Genomic DNA, 17,018 nt, shown 5'->3' with positions numbered 1-17,018 from the left:
CTCTGGTACCTCTGAGATCAGCCTTCCAATCCTCCCCGGCACTCTTTAGTTTCCTCCTTTATATACCCTTTCAACCCCTCCTTGTGCCACCCATCCTCGTGATTAAGAATCCTACTGGCTATGACATCTGTCCATCACCGTGCCCTCCTATCCCGGGAGACTTCCGCCCTTAGACCCGCCCCCCCCTGTATAACCAGGGCTGCGTTATGGCAGGGAGTGCCCACTTCCTGTTTGTGTCCAACGCCAGCGTCTGTGTCGTCAGACTGTCTCTGGGGTAAGTCTGGAACCTGCCACCTGGCACGCTCCTTCCACCGGGCCCTCCCCCCCCCTTCGCATTTTGTGCCTGACGTCCTCCTGCCCCGTTCCGAGCCCACCCATTCCCACAGGGACTTGCAGGGAGCTTGGCACTGGTAGTGCCAGTCCCGCCGCAGCGGCTGGTAGGGCCGCGGAGGAGAGTGATTTATGTTTGTAGTGTACTCTGGTAAACTATTTTTAATGATTTCAAAACCTGAAAAACTTTGATGCGAGATGACAGTGGAGAGCATTGGTGCATCCGATCAAAATGATGCTCCTCTCACAATCCATTCAGCTCTCTAGGAAACGATCCTCTGTCTCCAGGCCTTTCGTATAGCAGACTGAGCCCAAGAAACAGACAGGAAAGACGCCACAGCACTAGCAAATCCCACCCAGGCACTGGGTTCAAATGAAATACTGAGAATCAGTTTCTAGGACTAGGTAAAGGTAAAGGTTCCCTTGCTCGAAAGCCAGTCGAATCCGACTCTAGGGTTGCGGTGCTCATCTCCGTTTCAAAGCCGAAGAGCCAGCGCTGTCCAAAGACGTTTCCGTGGTCATGTGGCCAGCATGACTAAACACCAAGGCACACGGAACGCTGTTACCTTCCCACCGAAGTGGTACCTATTTATCTACTTGCAATTTCTTGCTTTCGAACTGCTAGGTTAGCAGGAGCTGGAACTAGAGACGGGAGCTCACTCCGTCATGTGGCAACTCGGGTCTCGAACTGCTAAACTACCGACCTTCCACAGCCTGCAGTTCAGCGTCTTAACCACTTGAGCCACCAAAAACTTTATTATTTATTCCACATCCCTTTTCTTGTAGTAAGTTTTCATCTGAGATCCCAGTCTAAAACTAGGGTCTTGTTCTCGGAAGCAATCACTGAACAGTTCAAAAGAACAAGAATTTAAGCTTGCCTCTGAGACAGAAAAGCATTCTTGGGAGACATCAGCATTTTTGACCCATTTCAGTTGGTGGCAGCCCTCAAATAGTGCTACTCACCCTAGTCGCTCCAAACAGGCAGATGGTATGATGTTGCGCTGACATCCCGTATCAATTGCTACTTGCAGCTCCTTCCCAGAACACTGTAGAGGGAAAGCGAGCTCTTGAAACAAACCGGTAGAAGGTGAACAAGCACTTTATTCTAACACATATTCATGAACACAAAGCACTAGCCTCTCCGTGAAGTGTCTTGAACCCTGTTTCTGTCACTGGAAGGCAGGTCTTTCAAGGTACCACCAGTGCTTTTGGTAGTTTACCAAGCAAACAGGTACATAGTATATTTGCTTTCAGTGTTCCAGCAACTAGGATGTGATTTGGGCATTCCCACTGACTTTACTTCGAACCTTACGAGCAGGGATCATTTCGTAGAAAAAGAGTTAGGGGAACTCATTAGCATAACTCATTAGCATATGCCACACCCCTGACATCACCGGAAGTGTGTCATAAGGCCACACACCCCGCCCCCAACGGTCCTGGCTGCCGCCGCCAGCCTTGCAGCTCCACTGCCGAGCACCATGAGGGCCCCGGCGGTGGACCTGCAAGGCCGGCGGGAGTGCATCTTGAGGAGAACTGACCCAAGCATCCATGGGAACAACTACAGCTACCAAGAAGGGAGTCCCACAATCATAGCACGTTAAAAATGTAATGCTCAAGTTTTAATACCAGGATGTGGTGCTAGTGTTTGCGGAAGGCCAAATCTCACTTCACATTCTCCATTTGAATATGCATCTCATTCAGTCAGCAGTCAGGTCCCATCACCCGTAGGAAACTTTAGCTGCACAAACCAACCCCTGGCTTATTGGTTGGCCCCATATGTGTGTACCTGGCTTGCACCCACCAGGCCAAATGCAACCCATCAGCCATGAACCGTGGCCTGACAGGGACTTAATAACAGTCCCAGAAGGCAGCAAAAACACAAGTCTTTCCTCTCTCTCCTTGATGCAGCTGGTGATTCAGAAGAGTCGAGGAAGCATTGCCTTTACATCAACTGGGCGTGCTCATTTGATACCCACCTCCATCATAATGTTGATAGATTCAAGTCCAGTAGCACCTCCATCACAGGAGGATATCGGAACGACTGACTGTTTTGTGATTGGCCCCATCCCCATGGCAGCCATTTTATAGTTACCCCCATTACCCTTTCTCGTCAAGAAAGGCCCAACAGGGTTGAGGACCCTTGATATAGATGGTTACACAGGAATACACACACCATAATAAACTAGGCAGTGTTTAAAGGGCCACAATGCTTCTCTTCCTCCTCCTCTTCAAAACAATTCTGGAAAGGTTGCCCTGAAATTCCTACCGTTTAGGGAAGAGTGACCAGAGCTCACATTATAATGGAAAGCCAACTACAGTGTCAGATGCAAGCCAAGAACGCGTACATACCTGGCAGCATACCAGGATGAGGTCTTCTTGTTCTGTTTCCTTGGGACTGTCCAGCTTCATTTGATTTAGTTTATTCGCCTGCACTGAAAGGTCATTCTTCTGAGAGGATGACCCTCGGCTGTGCCGCAACCTTGACATGTTTGTCTCCATCAAGCGTCTCTGCAGGACGTTGTGTGGTTGCTTTAAAAAAAAAAAAGGTGTCAGTTAATCAAAGCCAAACTGTTCTGCTAGACAGTTTGCAATCTCAAAGCTCTAGTCAGTTAAAAGCATTTGTGCCAAGCAATAATGGCATTGAGATACATGGTGCCAGTGGACCAACAGATCAATACCAGCAATGCCTCTGGCCCAGCCCCAGCCAATCTCAAGAAATTGGAAAGTCTACGCCCTTGGTGCCAAGCAATAATGGCATTGAGATACATGGTGCCAGTGGACCAACAGATCAATACCTGCATACTATGTTGCTTTATATAGAAAGAAAGCACAGAAACAAGAAGGACCCCCTTTATATCTACAAATTGATCCACAGTCCTGTTCAGCCAGCACACACAGCATTTTACCTACCCCATGCAACTGCTCCAGAGGGATAGTCATGTTTAATTTCACTGCAAAAATCTAATGGGAGTCTTGTGGCACCTTAAAAAGGTAAAGGTAAAGGTTCCCTTGCTCGAAAGCCAGTCGAATCCGACTCTAGGGTTGTGGTGCTCATCTCCGTTTCCAAGCCGAAGAGCCAGCGCTGTCCGAAGACGTTTCCGTGGTCATGTGGCCGGCATGACTAAACACCGAGGTGCACGGAACGCTGTTACCTTCCCACCGAAGTGGTACCTATTTATCTACTTGCAATTTCTTGCTTTCGAACTGCTAGGTTGGCAGGAGCTGGAACTAGAGACAGGAGCTCACCCTGTCTTGCGGCACCTGGGTCTTGAACTGCTGAACTACCGACCTTCCACAGCCTGCAGTTCAGCGTCTTAACCACTTGAGCCACCGCACCTTAAAGACTAATAAAATTTTATTCCAGCATAAACTTTCATGGACAAGCACCCACTGGACTCTAATCCAAATACATTTATGGTGACATAAAATAAAAGGTGCCACAAGGCTTCTTTTTATTTTTGCTCAGCTGTGGCTCAGTTAATATTTCTGTTTTGCTCTTGCCAAAATACTTTATTGCAAGCAACTTTCGTTTGCACAGGATCTTTGGCAGTCAGCCGGTGATCTGACCACTACAGAGTAAAGCAAGGCAATTCATTTGTTGCCAGAGGGAGGAAGGCAGCTCCTTTCAGTAATTACCATGAAGGGGGGAAAAAACTTGAGGGAGGCCATCTTCCCCCCCCCCCCCACCCCCATGCACCACATTTGTCAAAATTTCCTCTTCCATACAAATATTTAAAGGTACCGGAACTCTGCCCTACTAATGGAAGAGGGAGAGAACCACAAACATTGCTCTGATGCTCCTTCAAGGAAGGGCAAAATAACAGTATGATAGTTTAGACAGCTAGATGCCTTGCACCCAGGGTACACACAGGTAGGCAGGTTTGGGTCTGCTCACTGCCTGTATGGGAGAATCTTCAAGGAACCTGGTACATTGCATTGACTTCTACAATGCAAAAAAAGATGTAATGTAAATGTAATAGGTATGAAGTCACCCTAAAACAAATGTACCCGAATTTGCATTTGCTCAGGGCTGGCCTCTTTATCCTAAACACATTCAATTGGAAGTTTAATCTCATTAACTTCATGCAAACTTTCCAGATAGAGTTGTAATCCTAAACATGCTTACAAAGAAACAAGTCCCATTGAGCCTAGTAGCCTATTGTCAACTGAGATTTAGCAGGTTATTCTTATAGTAGGGAACAGGGGTCATTTTGTAGAAAAAGAGGTGCAGGGGCTTATTAGCATAATTCATTAGCATAACTTATTTGCATATGCCACACCCCCTGACATCACCGGAAGTGTGTCAGAAGGCAACACCCACCGCTCAGGCTCCACTGGACTGTTTTGGATTGCTAGCTATTGGGGGGAGGGGGGAGATAATGTGCAGATCTGTCCTCACAGAGGAGGGAGAGCTTGTACCTGAATAAAACTTGGTCTTAAAGGTGCCACTGGACTGTTTTGGACCAGGGGGCCAGGGGGAGCTCTGCAACTTACCTGGCTGCTTCTTGCTCTGACTGAGGGCTACTGGGAGCAGGGGGTGGGGCTTGTTGCAAGTGCCCGCCCCCGGGCTCTTTACTGCCAGAGCTACGCTCCTGTGCGCTCCTGCAGGAAATGACCCCTGATAGGAAATAAGATTATTTCTAAGCAAAGCCTTTTGAAGGTGGCACCCTGTGAAGGGGTAAGATAGGCCCATATGTGAACATTCTCTGCAGTGGTTCCCACCTGTTTGAGGTCAAGAATCCTCCCACACTCATACTATTTTACAGAATGTGCAAGATAGAACTGTTCAGAAGGACATTTTTAATACGGAGGGAGACGGCTTAATGTCTGTGAAATGGAGTCAGATTTCATTAGCTTGTTCCTAAAACATATTAGTGTTTATTGCATGTTCACCAGTTCTGCAGTTCAGCTCTGTTTTTTGTGCATTGTTCTCCGACTTTGTAACCCAGATTTATTCACTTTTGGTTGTATGTTATGTTTGTTTGGCATTGTTTTAAATTGTGCAATCCACCTTCAGTCACAGCAACACAGGTGAAGTATAAAGTGAAGTAAATAAATAAATAAATAAAACTCAGAGATCTCCCTGTGTGCTGTTGACAAAGTGTGTCCTAGTCCACAAAAAAGCTTATGCTAGAAAAAAAAACGTGTTAGTTTTTATGGAACCACACGACTCCCATGTAGCAGTGGCTTCTCCCGCCCATTCTTCTCCCTAATTCCTCCATCTTCCCCCTTCTCCCGCCTGCACTCTATGGTCTAGGAGAAGCAGCAGAGCTGCAGATAAAAGGCCCTTCTTGGATAATGAAAGATTGGAGGAAATATGGATGCCTAACCTTCCAATTCAGTGGTGGAAAGAAAAGTATAGGGAATCTTGGGGTTATAGCCAGACATCCTTCCTTTCTAATGGATCTGGTTGCCTGTTCACAGTGGATGGCTGCAGCTCCTGACTCTAATCCTTTTTTCTCTGAAGTAAATCCATCTGATCTCAATGGAGTTTATCCCCCAAAAGCATAAAATTTCAGTCCAAAGCACAATTATTTTGCACGATGTTGTACTAAACTGAATAATATTGGTTTTTAAATAAATGTGTACCAATCCTACACATCTGAGTATTTATCAATAATTATGTTATGGAATTGGCAGCTGGTCCATTTCCATGCCATAAAGAGAAACAGTTTCAATTGCACATTACTTTTCCTCAGTAAACTTATTTTCCCTACCTATTTCCCTAAATATTAGTAAGAAATTAACCAAAGAACTAAGCAGTAAATCCCTGTCCCAGACATTCTGCCTACACATTCTGTATCTGACATCTGCTCTTACTCATGGAAGCTTATGCCCCAAGAAATTTGTTAGACTTTAAGATGTCCTAAGACTTTATCATTTTGGTTGCCATAGATTAACAGAGCAGTCCTAAGCAGATTTATCCCCTCCTAAGCATATTGACTTCAGTGGGCTTTAAAAGGGTGTAACTTTTGGCATCCCAAAATGCATGATAAAGGATGCTAAGTTATCAACAGTTTCGGCATTACGTGGGGACACCCACAGAGAGGTCACCATCTTTATTTTGAAAACAGGTAAGAACATAAGAGAAGCACAGGTCATACAAGGGTACAGCAAAGTAAGGATGACGAACTACAAAGCCAAAAGTGATTGCTGTAAGAAGTTCACACATTCATAGAACAAAGGAAAATTATACAAAAACTATAATAGTTTTCTTCTTTATTCCACAGGTGCATTTAGATGAAATTGACGAACATCTCGAGTTTTTGCAAGTTCGTTTCAGAATCTTTGTCAAAATTCGGTGTCAAAGTGTTTTTTCTCACGTAACAATCCTATTTGTATCTGTATAAACCTCGTTATCGTACTGGCTATGAATAGCTCTACTAATCTCAATTCATATCTTCAAAAACGGACAGAGAAGCCATGCTGGATCCGGCCAATGGCCCATCCAGTCCAATACTCTTTGTCACACAGTGGCCAAAATTAAGCAGGCAGGGGAGATGATGGTAATTTGAAAAGAGGCATTATCATGCCAGTTTTCTGACTGAGCATACATTTATCTCCAAAGAGTGACACAGCTTGTATGATTCAGCAATTGGTACAAATATGTTGTTATTATCCGATTGTGTATAGAAATATGGTAAATATGGTAAACCCAGCAATGTGCCAACAGAACAAAAGGGGAAAATGCCAGGTGATAGATGATCTATTGCTTATTTTACAAAGTCCCTACGCGTTTTGCTGTGCAGGCTTCATCAGGGGGAATCTATAAAAACCTAATTTTACATTTAATACAAATAATAGAAGGATCGCTGATTAAAAATTGTTACAAATAAACAAAATAATAATAATTAAAGAGACAAGATCAAAATTAGTTCAAAAATTGATATGTATTCATCAATATACAATATAAGATGAATAAACTATATATTGGACATGAAAGAAGGCAATAAAATATATAATATATGAAGCAAATATTGACCAGAACATTCACCTAGTGCTGGAACTGTCCACAGCAATTAAGTTATTAGACTAGTGGAGAATGACACAGTGGTGGTTGTTGTTGTTGTTTATGTACAGAGATTAGCTGAGCAAGGTCAGAAGTCCCAGATCAGAATTTAATCCATGAGGGGCCAAAGTCTGCAACCTTAAAATTCACTCCATTTCCTTTTTTAACAGGACTTTTTCATTGTGATGATAGGATTTATATAACCCCCCAAAATGAAATCAGTGGGTCTATGTTCTTTTTCAATAAAATACTGTACGAAAGGTGCACCAACTGTTCTGCAAAGTATGTTGTGAGTTTTTAATTTTCTAGAGGTAAGGTAAAGGTTCCCTTGCTCGAAAGCCAGTCGAATCCGGTGCTCATCTCCGTTTCAAAGCCGAAGAGCCAGCGCTGTCCAAAGACGTTTCCGTGGTCATGTGGCCGGCATGACTAAACACCAAGGCGCACGAAATGCTGTTACCTTCCCACCGAAGTGGTACCTATTTATCTACTTGCAATTTCTTGCTTTCGAACTGCTAGGTTGGCAGGAGCTGGAACTAGAGACGGGAGCTCACTCCATCATGCAACACCCGGGTCTCGAACTGCTGAACTACTGACCTTCCACAGCCTGCAGTTCAGCGTCTTAACCACTTGAGCCACCGCAGCTCCTTTTTAGAGGTACTTCCCTATATATGTCTTATTATAAGAATATCTGATGGCATATATAACCATATCTAAATTGCACATTGTGTAGTTGTTTAAAACGTATTCTTTTTTGTCAAAGGGACTGATAAAACTTTTCATATTTTGAGTTAGGTTAGAACACTTGCAATATCCACATCTAAAATGGCCTTTAGGCAAACATGTTCCTGGAATGGTTCTCTGTAGGTTCATGGGAACAAAGGTGTTGCTGTGGACCAATTTGTCTTTTAAATTAGATGTTCTTTTAAAAGAGAGAGTTGGTTTTTAATCACAAAGTGGAATGTCATAGAGGATATTACAGTTTTTATGCATGCTTTTTTTAAATTGTGTACTGATGTAGTCAAACTGACCGTAATTCTCTCATTTTGTGATATGTTTTTGTTTTTATGCAATAGATCTTCCCTTCTGCAAACTGCAGCCTTCTCAGTTACTGTTTTTAAGATGTGATCTCGGTAACACCTGGTGGCAAGATTTTGTTTTAGGGTTCTTGCTTCCCTTTGGTAATTTTCCATATTTGTACAATTTCTTCTAATCCTCAAGAATTGACTGTAATGGTAATTTTTTAATATATATATGAGCTGGATGAAAACTATTAAACCTTAAAAAGGAAGCTCTATCTATAGGCTATTTGTATATGTTTGTCCATATCCTATTGCCATTTTTATTGATCATCCAGAAAATTAATATGACGTTTACTGAAATGTATTTAAAATTTTATGTTGTTATCCTGAATGTCAACTATGAAATTATTGCAACGGAGTACAATTGCCTTTCCATATTAAGAAAATATCATAAATGTATCTCTACCATATAGATATAAATATTTGAAAAGGATTCCTCTCTGAATATACAAATATACAAGTCTGATCATTCAATTGCCTAAATATTTCTGCTTCCTTCCTGTTTTGTATCACTATAGTTCCTCCCTTATCAGCTTCCTAGATTATAATGGTCTGGTCCTGTGCCAATGTATCTTTTTTTTAAACTCTATTTTTAATTAAATGTTTTAACTTTTACAACTCAATAACCATACAATATAACTCAATAACTTTAAACAAATAACAAATAATTAATCATAAACATATAAAACCATATTAAACTGGAACATCAATCTAAGTATATCAATTCTTGTAGATATATATATAACATTTTTATAACTAATACAATGCAAACTTATTATATTTAACAGGAAGAACATTAAATTGACTCCCTTCAGTTTCTATATATTGAAAAAAGGAAAACCATTTTTCCAAAAAAATTAAGTTCTTTTTAACACCACCATCCACAATTAAAAGTTGCATAGCAATTTTATCATTAACTACTACATCCCAAATTTTATTAAACCAATGTCTTAATGTTGGAATTTTAACAGATTTTCAGTGTTGGGCTAGTGAGGTTTTTGCTGCTAATAATAAAAGAATCACTATTTCTGTTTTCTGTTTAGTCATAGATGAATCACTCCAACAATTTAATAGAAGAGACTCTGGAGACTTTGGAATCCTTATACCAGTTATTTTTTCTATTATTGCTGTGCCAATGTATCTAATGCTATCCTTTCATGTTCATTCAGATTGGACCAAGCAGATTTGTTATGCTTCTCTAATTGTTCAAGGTCCTTATTTTATTTTCAAAAGTTTGGATAATAACTGGCACTGGACCTGGTGGTATAAAATTAGATGTCGCAGAAAAGGGGGAAAGTAGGGCAAGACTTAGCTGCTTATTGTCTTTTTTAAATGCCTTCAGTCTAAGAGTTCTAATGTATTTAAGAAAGATATAGACAAGCTGGAACGTGTACAGAGGAGGGCAACAAAGATGGTGAGGGGTCTGGAGAGCAAATCCTATGAGGAAAGGCTGAAAGAGCTGTATATGTTTAGCCTGGAACGGAGACGACTGAGAAGTGATATGATAACCATCTTCAAGAACTTGAAGGGCTGTCATATAGAGGATGGTGCAGAGTTGTTTTCTGTTGCCCCAGAAGGTCGGACCAGAACCAATGGGTTGAAATTAAATCAAAAGAGTTTTCAGCTAAGCATTAGAAAGAACTTCCTGACAGAGCAGTTCCTCAGTAGAACAGGCTTCCTCAGGAGGTGTTGGGTCTCCTTCTTTGGAGGTTTTTAAACAGAGGCTAGATGACCATCTGACAGCAATGCTGATTCTGTGAACTCATGAGAGGGAGGGCAGGAAGGGTTGCATTAATACTTAGTTCTTGTGGCCCTTTCATACACACCCAGGGAAATGCTGATCACCACTTTAGGGTCAGGAAGCAATTTTTCTCCAGGCCACTTTGGTTGGGAATCCTGGAGGTTTTTTTGTCATCTTCTGGGCATGGAATAGGGGCCACTGGAGATGTGGGGGAACATATTCGTGAATTTCCTGCATTGTGCGGGGGGTTGGACTAGATGACCCTGGAGGCCCCTTCCAACTCGATGATTCTATGAATCTAAAAATAACTAATCTCATGTCCACAGGGTCATATCTAGGAACAGGTACAAAAGACAAACTTTTATTTAGAACTTGCAATTCATATTCTGATAAAATCCTGTCTGGTAAATTGACAACTAGAGTCTCCATCTTGTTGTGGACAGCTGCCATGTCTTCTCCTGAAAATGTTTTTTTTCCAAATATCCAAGAATTTCCCAACCTGGGCTGTTAACCAAAGTTCCTGTGCTAACAAAATGAAGCCTTACCCAGCAACTTACTATGATAGCAGAAACTATCTGATATGGGAACAATGGAGATGGACTGCTGAAACTAGACTACACTCAGGGGTCATTTCGTAGAAAAAGAGGTGCAGGAGCTCATTAGCATAACTCATTAGCATGGCTTATTTGCATATGCCACACCCCCTGACATCACCGGAAGTGTGTCAGAAGGCAACACCCAGCGCTCAGGCTCCACTGGACTGTTTTGGATTGCTAGCTATTTGGGGGGGGGGGGGCGTGCGGGTCTGTCCTCACAGAGGAGGGAGAGCTTGTACCTGAATAAAACTTGGTCTTAAAGGTGCCACTGGACTGTTTTGGACCGCGGGCCGGGGGGGGGGGGCTCTGTAACTTTCCTGGCTGCTTCTTGCTCTGACTGAGGGCTGCTGGGAGCAGGGGGTGGGGCTTGTTGCATGTGCCCGCCCCCTAGGCTCTTTACTGCCGGAGCTCCGCTCCTGTGCGCTCCTGCAGGAAATGACCCCTGACTACACTCTTCTGTTTACCTCCTATGAGCACTTCTCCCTTTTTTCCATCACAAAGCTTAAGAAATTTTTGTTGGGATCTTCATTTTTTATTTCCAGCTTCATATATTTTTAAAGGGAAAACAGAATACTACAACCGTCTCTTCCACATCAAGGGATTTTCTTCTCAACAGGATAGAGTGCTATAAGGTGGGAATATCATGCAAAAACTATTGGGAAGGCTTTGCTTTATCATGTGGACACTGAATTGTTCTGTGATTTCACATTCATTGTAATTGGGTACAATTATAGCTCCCCTCCTCATGGTGCACCCTGGATAACGCTAAAGAGCTAAAACTTCTGCCTGCCATACAATCGTAGGATCTCCTGACTACACTATACACATGGAAACAGTCAAACAGTCCTTCTCGGGATTACTTGACACGGGTATAGGAGACTGCATCCAAATCTGCCAAATGAATATTGAGAGTATAAACAAGTCCAATACTTGTCACAAATCTTACTGGCGAATGAAATAGATTTAGCTCTTATACAAGAAACTTGATAACAAAAATCAAGCCCACCGCAGAGCAAAAATTGTGGGATATGACATTATTGGCATCACATACCATCATACCTACGGCATAGTGACTTATGCCTGAAGCAACACTGATAATGTGAAGCTGGTATGGATCAACATCCACAATGACATCCACACAATCATAGTAAAAGCTGGGGAAGTACATGTTGTCAATGTTTACAAACCTCCTGCAGTTTCATGGCCAGCACATGTCCTATCAACCTACCCTCATCCTTCTGTGTACGCTGGTGACTTTGACAGCTGCCATGGAAACTGCAGATTTACAATTAATTATAAGAACGGTTAGGCACTTGTTGACTGGGCTGAAGAACATGGCTTGCATCTTGTTTTCAACACTAAAGTCAGAAGCACCTTCAGATCAGCGGCATGGAATAGAGAGTCCAACCCTGATTTTACATTTCCCCCCCCCCATCGGACCGAAGAAATCAGCCCTTGCCTATAACCAGACATGTGCTTGAGGCTTTCCCACACAGTCAGCATCAACCTGCAATCCTCAAGCTAGGAATGCAAATATCAGTTATCAGGTCTGGCAGAAAGTTACAGATCTATTTCCCTTCTGGGCTCCTGTTATAAACTCCTCACGAGGCGAATCCTGAACAGAATCAGTGACAGAATTAACGAACATGTCCCTATAAAGCAAACAGGATTTAGACCCCATCGTAGTTGTAAAGACCAGGTCCTCAGATTAACAACTTTCATTGAGGCAGGGTATCAGAAGTGTCTTAAGACATCAGCAGTTTTCATTGATCTGACTGCCACTTGTGACACAGTCTGGAGGGATGGTCTCCTGAACAAGTTTTTACAAGTTTTCACCTGCAAGAACATTATTTTGACTCCTAAATAACACGCTGAGTGATAGAACTGATGAATGAGCACTGATGAATGAGCACTAAGAACAACTATGGATGCTGGCCTGGTTACACCGAATCACTGTACAGCAACCACCATTAGGGTTGCCAAGTCCATTTCTCCTTGCAGCGGGGGGCTCAGACGGCTGTGGCCCCGCCCCCAGCGTGCCTGGCGTCATCACATCACATCCGGCTGACGTGCACAACGGGGTGGGGTTCCCACCGAGGCCCGATTCCGCGGCGGTGGAAATCGGGCCTCCAAAGCGGGGGATTATCCGCCCCTCGGGGGGACTTGGCAACCCTAACCACCATCTATATTGATCTGCAATTTACTTGTATACTGTTTTATGTGGAATTTTATGGTACTGCATTTACACACTGTGTTTTATTGTATTTTAACTTGTTGTACGCTGGCTTGAGCCTGCCTGTGCAGGCAAGGTGGAATATAAATAGAAAATAATAAATAAATAAATAAATAAATAAATAAATAAATAAGGTAATTATGGGTCAGTCAATCAGCAAGCAGAAGAAACCGAATAAGAGTCTAGCCCAGGGCTTGGTCCTTGCTCCAGGTCTTTTCAATCTATACATGTCTGTTGTTCCCAAAATGATAGCCAGTAGGTTTGCTTATGCCGATGACATGGCGATTGCAGTGAAGCACAAATCAATTGAGAGGAAATACTGACTAGGGACCTTGAAATTTTGGCTGACTACCACCATGAATGGTAGCTTATCCCAAGCCCAGGAAAAATAGAATGCTTCCATCTCAGTAACAATCTTGCCAACCGTGAACTGCATGTCTACTTTAATGGCACCCAACTTACACACAACCATACACCTAAGTACTTTGGCATTACCCTGGACAGGACATTGAGCTATAAACACCGTCTTACCAATATGGTAGCAATAATATACATGTGAAACCACATTCTCCAAAAATTATGTGGTACAACTTGGGGTGCATCTGCTACAACACTTAGATGCTCAGCTTTGGGATTGGTGTATAGTGCTGCAAAGTATGGTGCTTCAGTGTGGCTCAACAGCCCCCATGTCCACAAACTTGATGTCCAACTCAATACAACAATGAGAACAATCAGTGGATGCATTAAACCCACTCTGACCTATTGGCTACCCATGTTGTGCGACATCACTCCCCTGCATCTCCAAATACAAGATACTCTTTTTTTATGAATATAGAAAGATCATTGGAAACAGAGAGTTGCCCATTCACAAAGACATAGCTGACACGGGCCTATCCAGACTAAGATCTGCACAAATCCTTCAATCACAAAAATTTGATCTAGGGAATGAATGGTTGCTAACATGGATGCAATCAGTTCCACCCAATATCCACAACTTGATAAACACTGAGAGGCCTGCAGAATTTGACTTGCCATGTAAAGTTTGGAAGATGGCTAATAAAATAGATAAGAAGAAGAAGAAGATATTGGATTTATACCCCACCCTTCACTACCCAAAGGAGTCTCAGAGCAGCTTACAAACTCCTTTCCCTTCCCCTCCCCATAACAGACACCCTGTGAGGTAGGTGGGGCTGAGAGAGCTCTTGACAGAAACGGCCCTCTTTTTCAAGAACAGCTCTCATCAGAACTATGGCTTGCCCAAGGTCATCCAGCAGGTGCAAGTGGAGGAGCGGGGAATCAAAGCCGGTTCTCCCAGATTAGAGTCCGCGCACTTAACCACTACACCAAATAGAATCCATGTATAAAATCCAAGCAAAATTAAGGAGTTCTTCCGTTTATTTGAATTTCCATGCACCACAGCTTTGAGGGGGGGGCATTAGGACCGGGTCCATGGGCCTTGGGGAGCAGATTCTAGCCTATCCCCTACACTACTTTCAAAATGAAAATGAAATGCTCCCCGGGGAGCTCCTTTTTGCCCAGTAGAGAAAAATTATTTACAGATGCTGAAAGTTGTGTGTCTATTGCTTAATCACAGTACTGTAAAATGGCGATAAAGCAGCTGGTGTGAAGCATTCTGCCACAAGTCACACGGATGAAAAATGCAGTAGGACACACCACGCTATTCCTTTTCCTCCACTCCCAAATTTCCCGGCATTGTGTCAAGCAGTACTTGCCACCTTCTTTAAGCGACTCACCCGATGATGCGTTGTGTGTGCCTCTAATTCACCCCATTGTCTCTAACCATTTAACAGCAATAGTCTCCAAAGCATTCCCACCACCATCATCTTTTTCTTCACTACCCTGTGACTACCACGAGCATCTTGCAATGGCTCTTAAAAGAATTAGACTTGCACACTCCTTAAGGCAAGATCTGTGTCATGTCTTATGGTTCTCTGCAGGCATCCACAAAGAGTGCATGCGACAAATAAGCCTTTAAATGGTGCAAAATTAAAGGACAACATCATAAACAATATCGCCTTCCCTGTTACGGCTATCCAGTTATAGGAACAGAATACATCCATGTCCAGCTTTAGTCTCTGCTAAACAAAGAAGGGAAAGGGTTGGTACATTGGCTTCTAGATGATTCCCCTAAGGAAGCATGGGTTTCAGTCCTCTGGAATGCTCAAGAAGCAGCTACAAAATCCCAAGAGTTTTCTCCTCTCAGAAGCTACTCACAGTTGCTTACAGAGGTCTTGTGGGTATTCCCATTGTTAGATTATTGGACTGGATTTCGTTTAATGCAGTTTTAACCAGTCAAAATTCCATACGTACTAATAACTTTAATGTACACATCAGAACTTCCTGATCTGAACCTCCACATAATGTATATCTACTGCATTTTCCCCATGGCAGTGCCATCTTATGCAATGAGACCAATTCTAAGTATCCAAACTTGTAATTTAGAAATGAGAACACCCACAAAGAAAATAAATATGCCGTTTTTACTCCACAAACACTAAACTATTTTTGGTGTTCTGGATCTCCAACAGACCACAGGGATGGAGGAGGCTATGGAACAAATTCAGTACTCTGCAAACACAGGGCAGATGCAGCAAAATAAGTGGTGGGTTCCAAAGAACTGGTCTTTTCCTGGCAAAAACAAAGGGACGGTGCCATCTGCCTTCCTCTCACGCTGCATTTTTCCAGCTAAAGCCAACTCTGCTGGCACACCCTCAGGCCTAGCCAGAAAACGTGACATTTAGACACACCAAGAGCCCTTTTAATACTGGGTTTTAACATTACAACCAGCCCTAACCTCAATGCAATACTATTGGTGAAAAACTGGTGGAGTAAGAAAAATAGGGGACAAAGAAGATTTTCTACAATGTTTTTTTTTAAAAAAAGATGAAAAATAAGTACTTCCACGCTGAGGAAGGCGCATGTATGCCCCAAAAAGCAACATTATAAATGTAAAAGAAACAACAATGTTAAAAAATGGTAGGGCATTATGGGCAAGGTAGGATGGGAATCAGAGGTCATCTCGTAGACAAAGAGGTGCAGGAGCTCATTAGCATAACTCATTAGCATAACTTATTTGCGTATGCCACACCCCCTGACATCACCGGAAGTGTGTCAGAAGGCAACACCCAACGCTCAGGCTCCACTGGACGGTTTTGGATTCCTAGCTATTGGGGGGGGGGAGTGCAGATCTGTCCTCGCAGAGGAGGGCGAGCTTGTACCTGAATAAAACTTGGTCTTAAAAGTGCCACTGGACTGTTTTGGACCGGGGAGCCGGGCGGCGGGGGGCTCTGCAGCTTACCTGGCTGCTTCTTGCTCTGACTGAAGGCTGCTGGGAGCAGGGGGTGGGGCTTGTTGCATGTGCCCTCCCCCTGGGCTCTTTACTGCCGGAGCTCCGCTCCTGCAGGAAATGACCCCTGATGGGAATATATCATTTATACTTCACGGGGTTCAGCACTTTTGTTTTCAAAGGCTTTCCTATTCATTCACTGAAATGCTCCGCTTCAGAAGGGGGGGGGGAAAAAGTCCACATTAAAGGCCTGTGACAGAAGTTATCCTGTTTACCCATGATGCCATTGTCAGTGTTCAGTAAGTACTCAGGACACTCATATAGCCATATTTTACACAGCATTCATAGCCAGTGTGGGTACCCAGGAGGGGAAACTGCATTTTCATAGTGACAAAATATTGTGATATAATAGGAAGGTATAATAGTATCTACCAAGAAGATCCACTTGTTGAGGGAAAGCCGCTTGGGATCCCGTCAGCAACTGGATAATTGTTGTTAAATAATTGTGCAATGAAAGAGTCACTGATATCTTAAAATGAATTCTGGTTCTGTTAATATAGGTAGAGATGTCAAGTAAAAATCACAAGTATGATTATAACATCCCTAGCAGCTATGAAAAACAACATCCTAAACAGGCCTCGGTTCCTGCCGGAGCGCACGGGAGCACCGCTCCGCCAGTCAGGAACCCAGGGGGAGGGCACATAATAATAATAATAATAATAA

The 17,018-nt window shown here is 43.0% G+C and overlaps 1 protein-coding gene across 1 annotated transcript in view; it reads right to left on the bottom strand.

Annotated features, from left to right (window-relative positions):
* NRIP3 (nuclear receptor interacting protein 3) overlaps nt 1–17,018 on the bottom strand; it is a 40,532-nt gene that overhangs the window by 15,177 nt on the left and 8,337 nt on the right. Inside the window, exons 2-3 of the mRNA XM_015414590.1 lie at nt 2,680–2,859; nt 1,294–1,376 (exon numbers count right to left, since the gene is read on the bottom strand). Of these exons, the coding sequence (XP_015270076.1) occupies nt 1,294–1,376; nt 2,680–2,859 (263 nt within the window). The remainder of the gene's footprint in view (nt 1–1,293; nt 1,377–2,679; nt 2,860–17,018) is intronic.

This window comes from Gekko japonicus, unplaced genomic scaffold (assembly GCF_001447785.1).
Source record: "Gekko japonicus isolate JY-2015 unplaced genomic scaffold, Gekko_japonicus_V1.1 scaffold1601, whole genome shotgun sequence".
NCBI classification, from domain to species: Eukaryota; Metazoa; Chordata; class Lepidosauria; order Squamata; family Gekkonidae; genus Gekko; species Gekko japonicus.
This window is presented reverse-complemented; position numbering and strand designations above follow the sequence as displayed.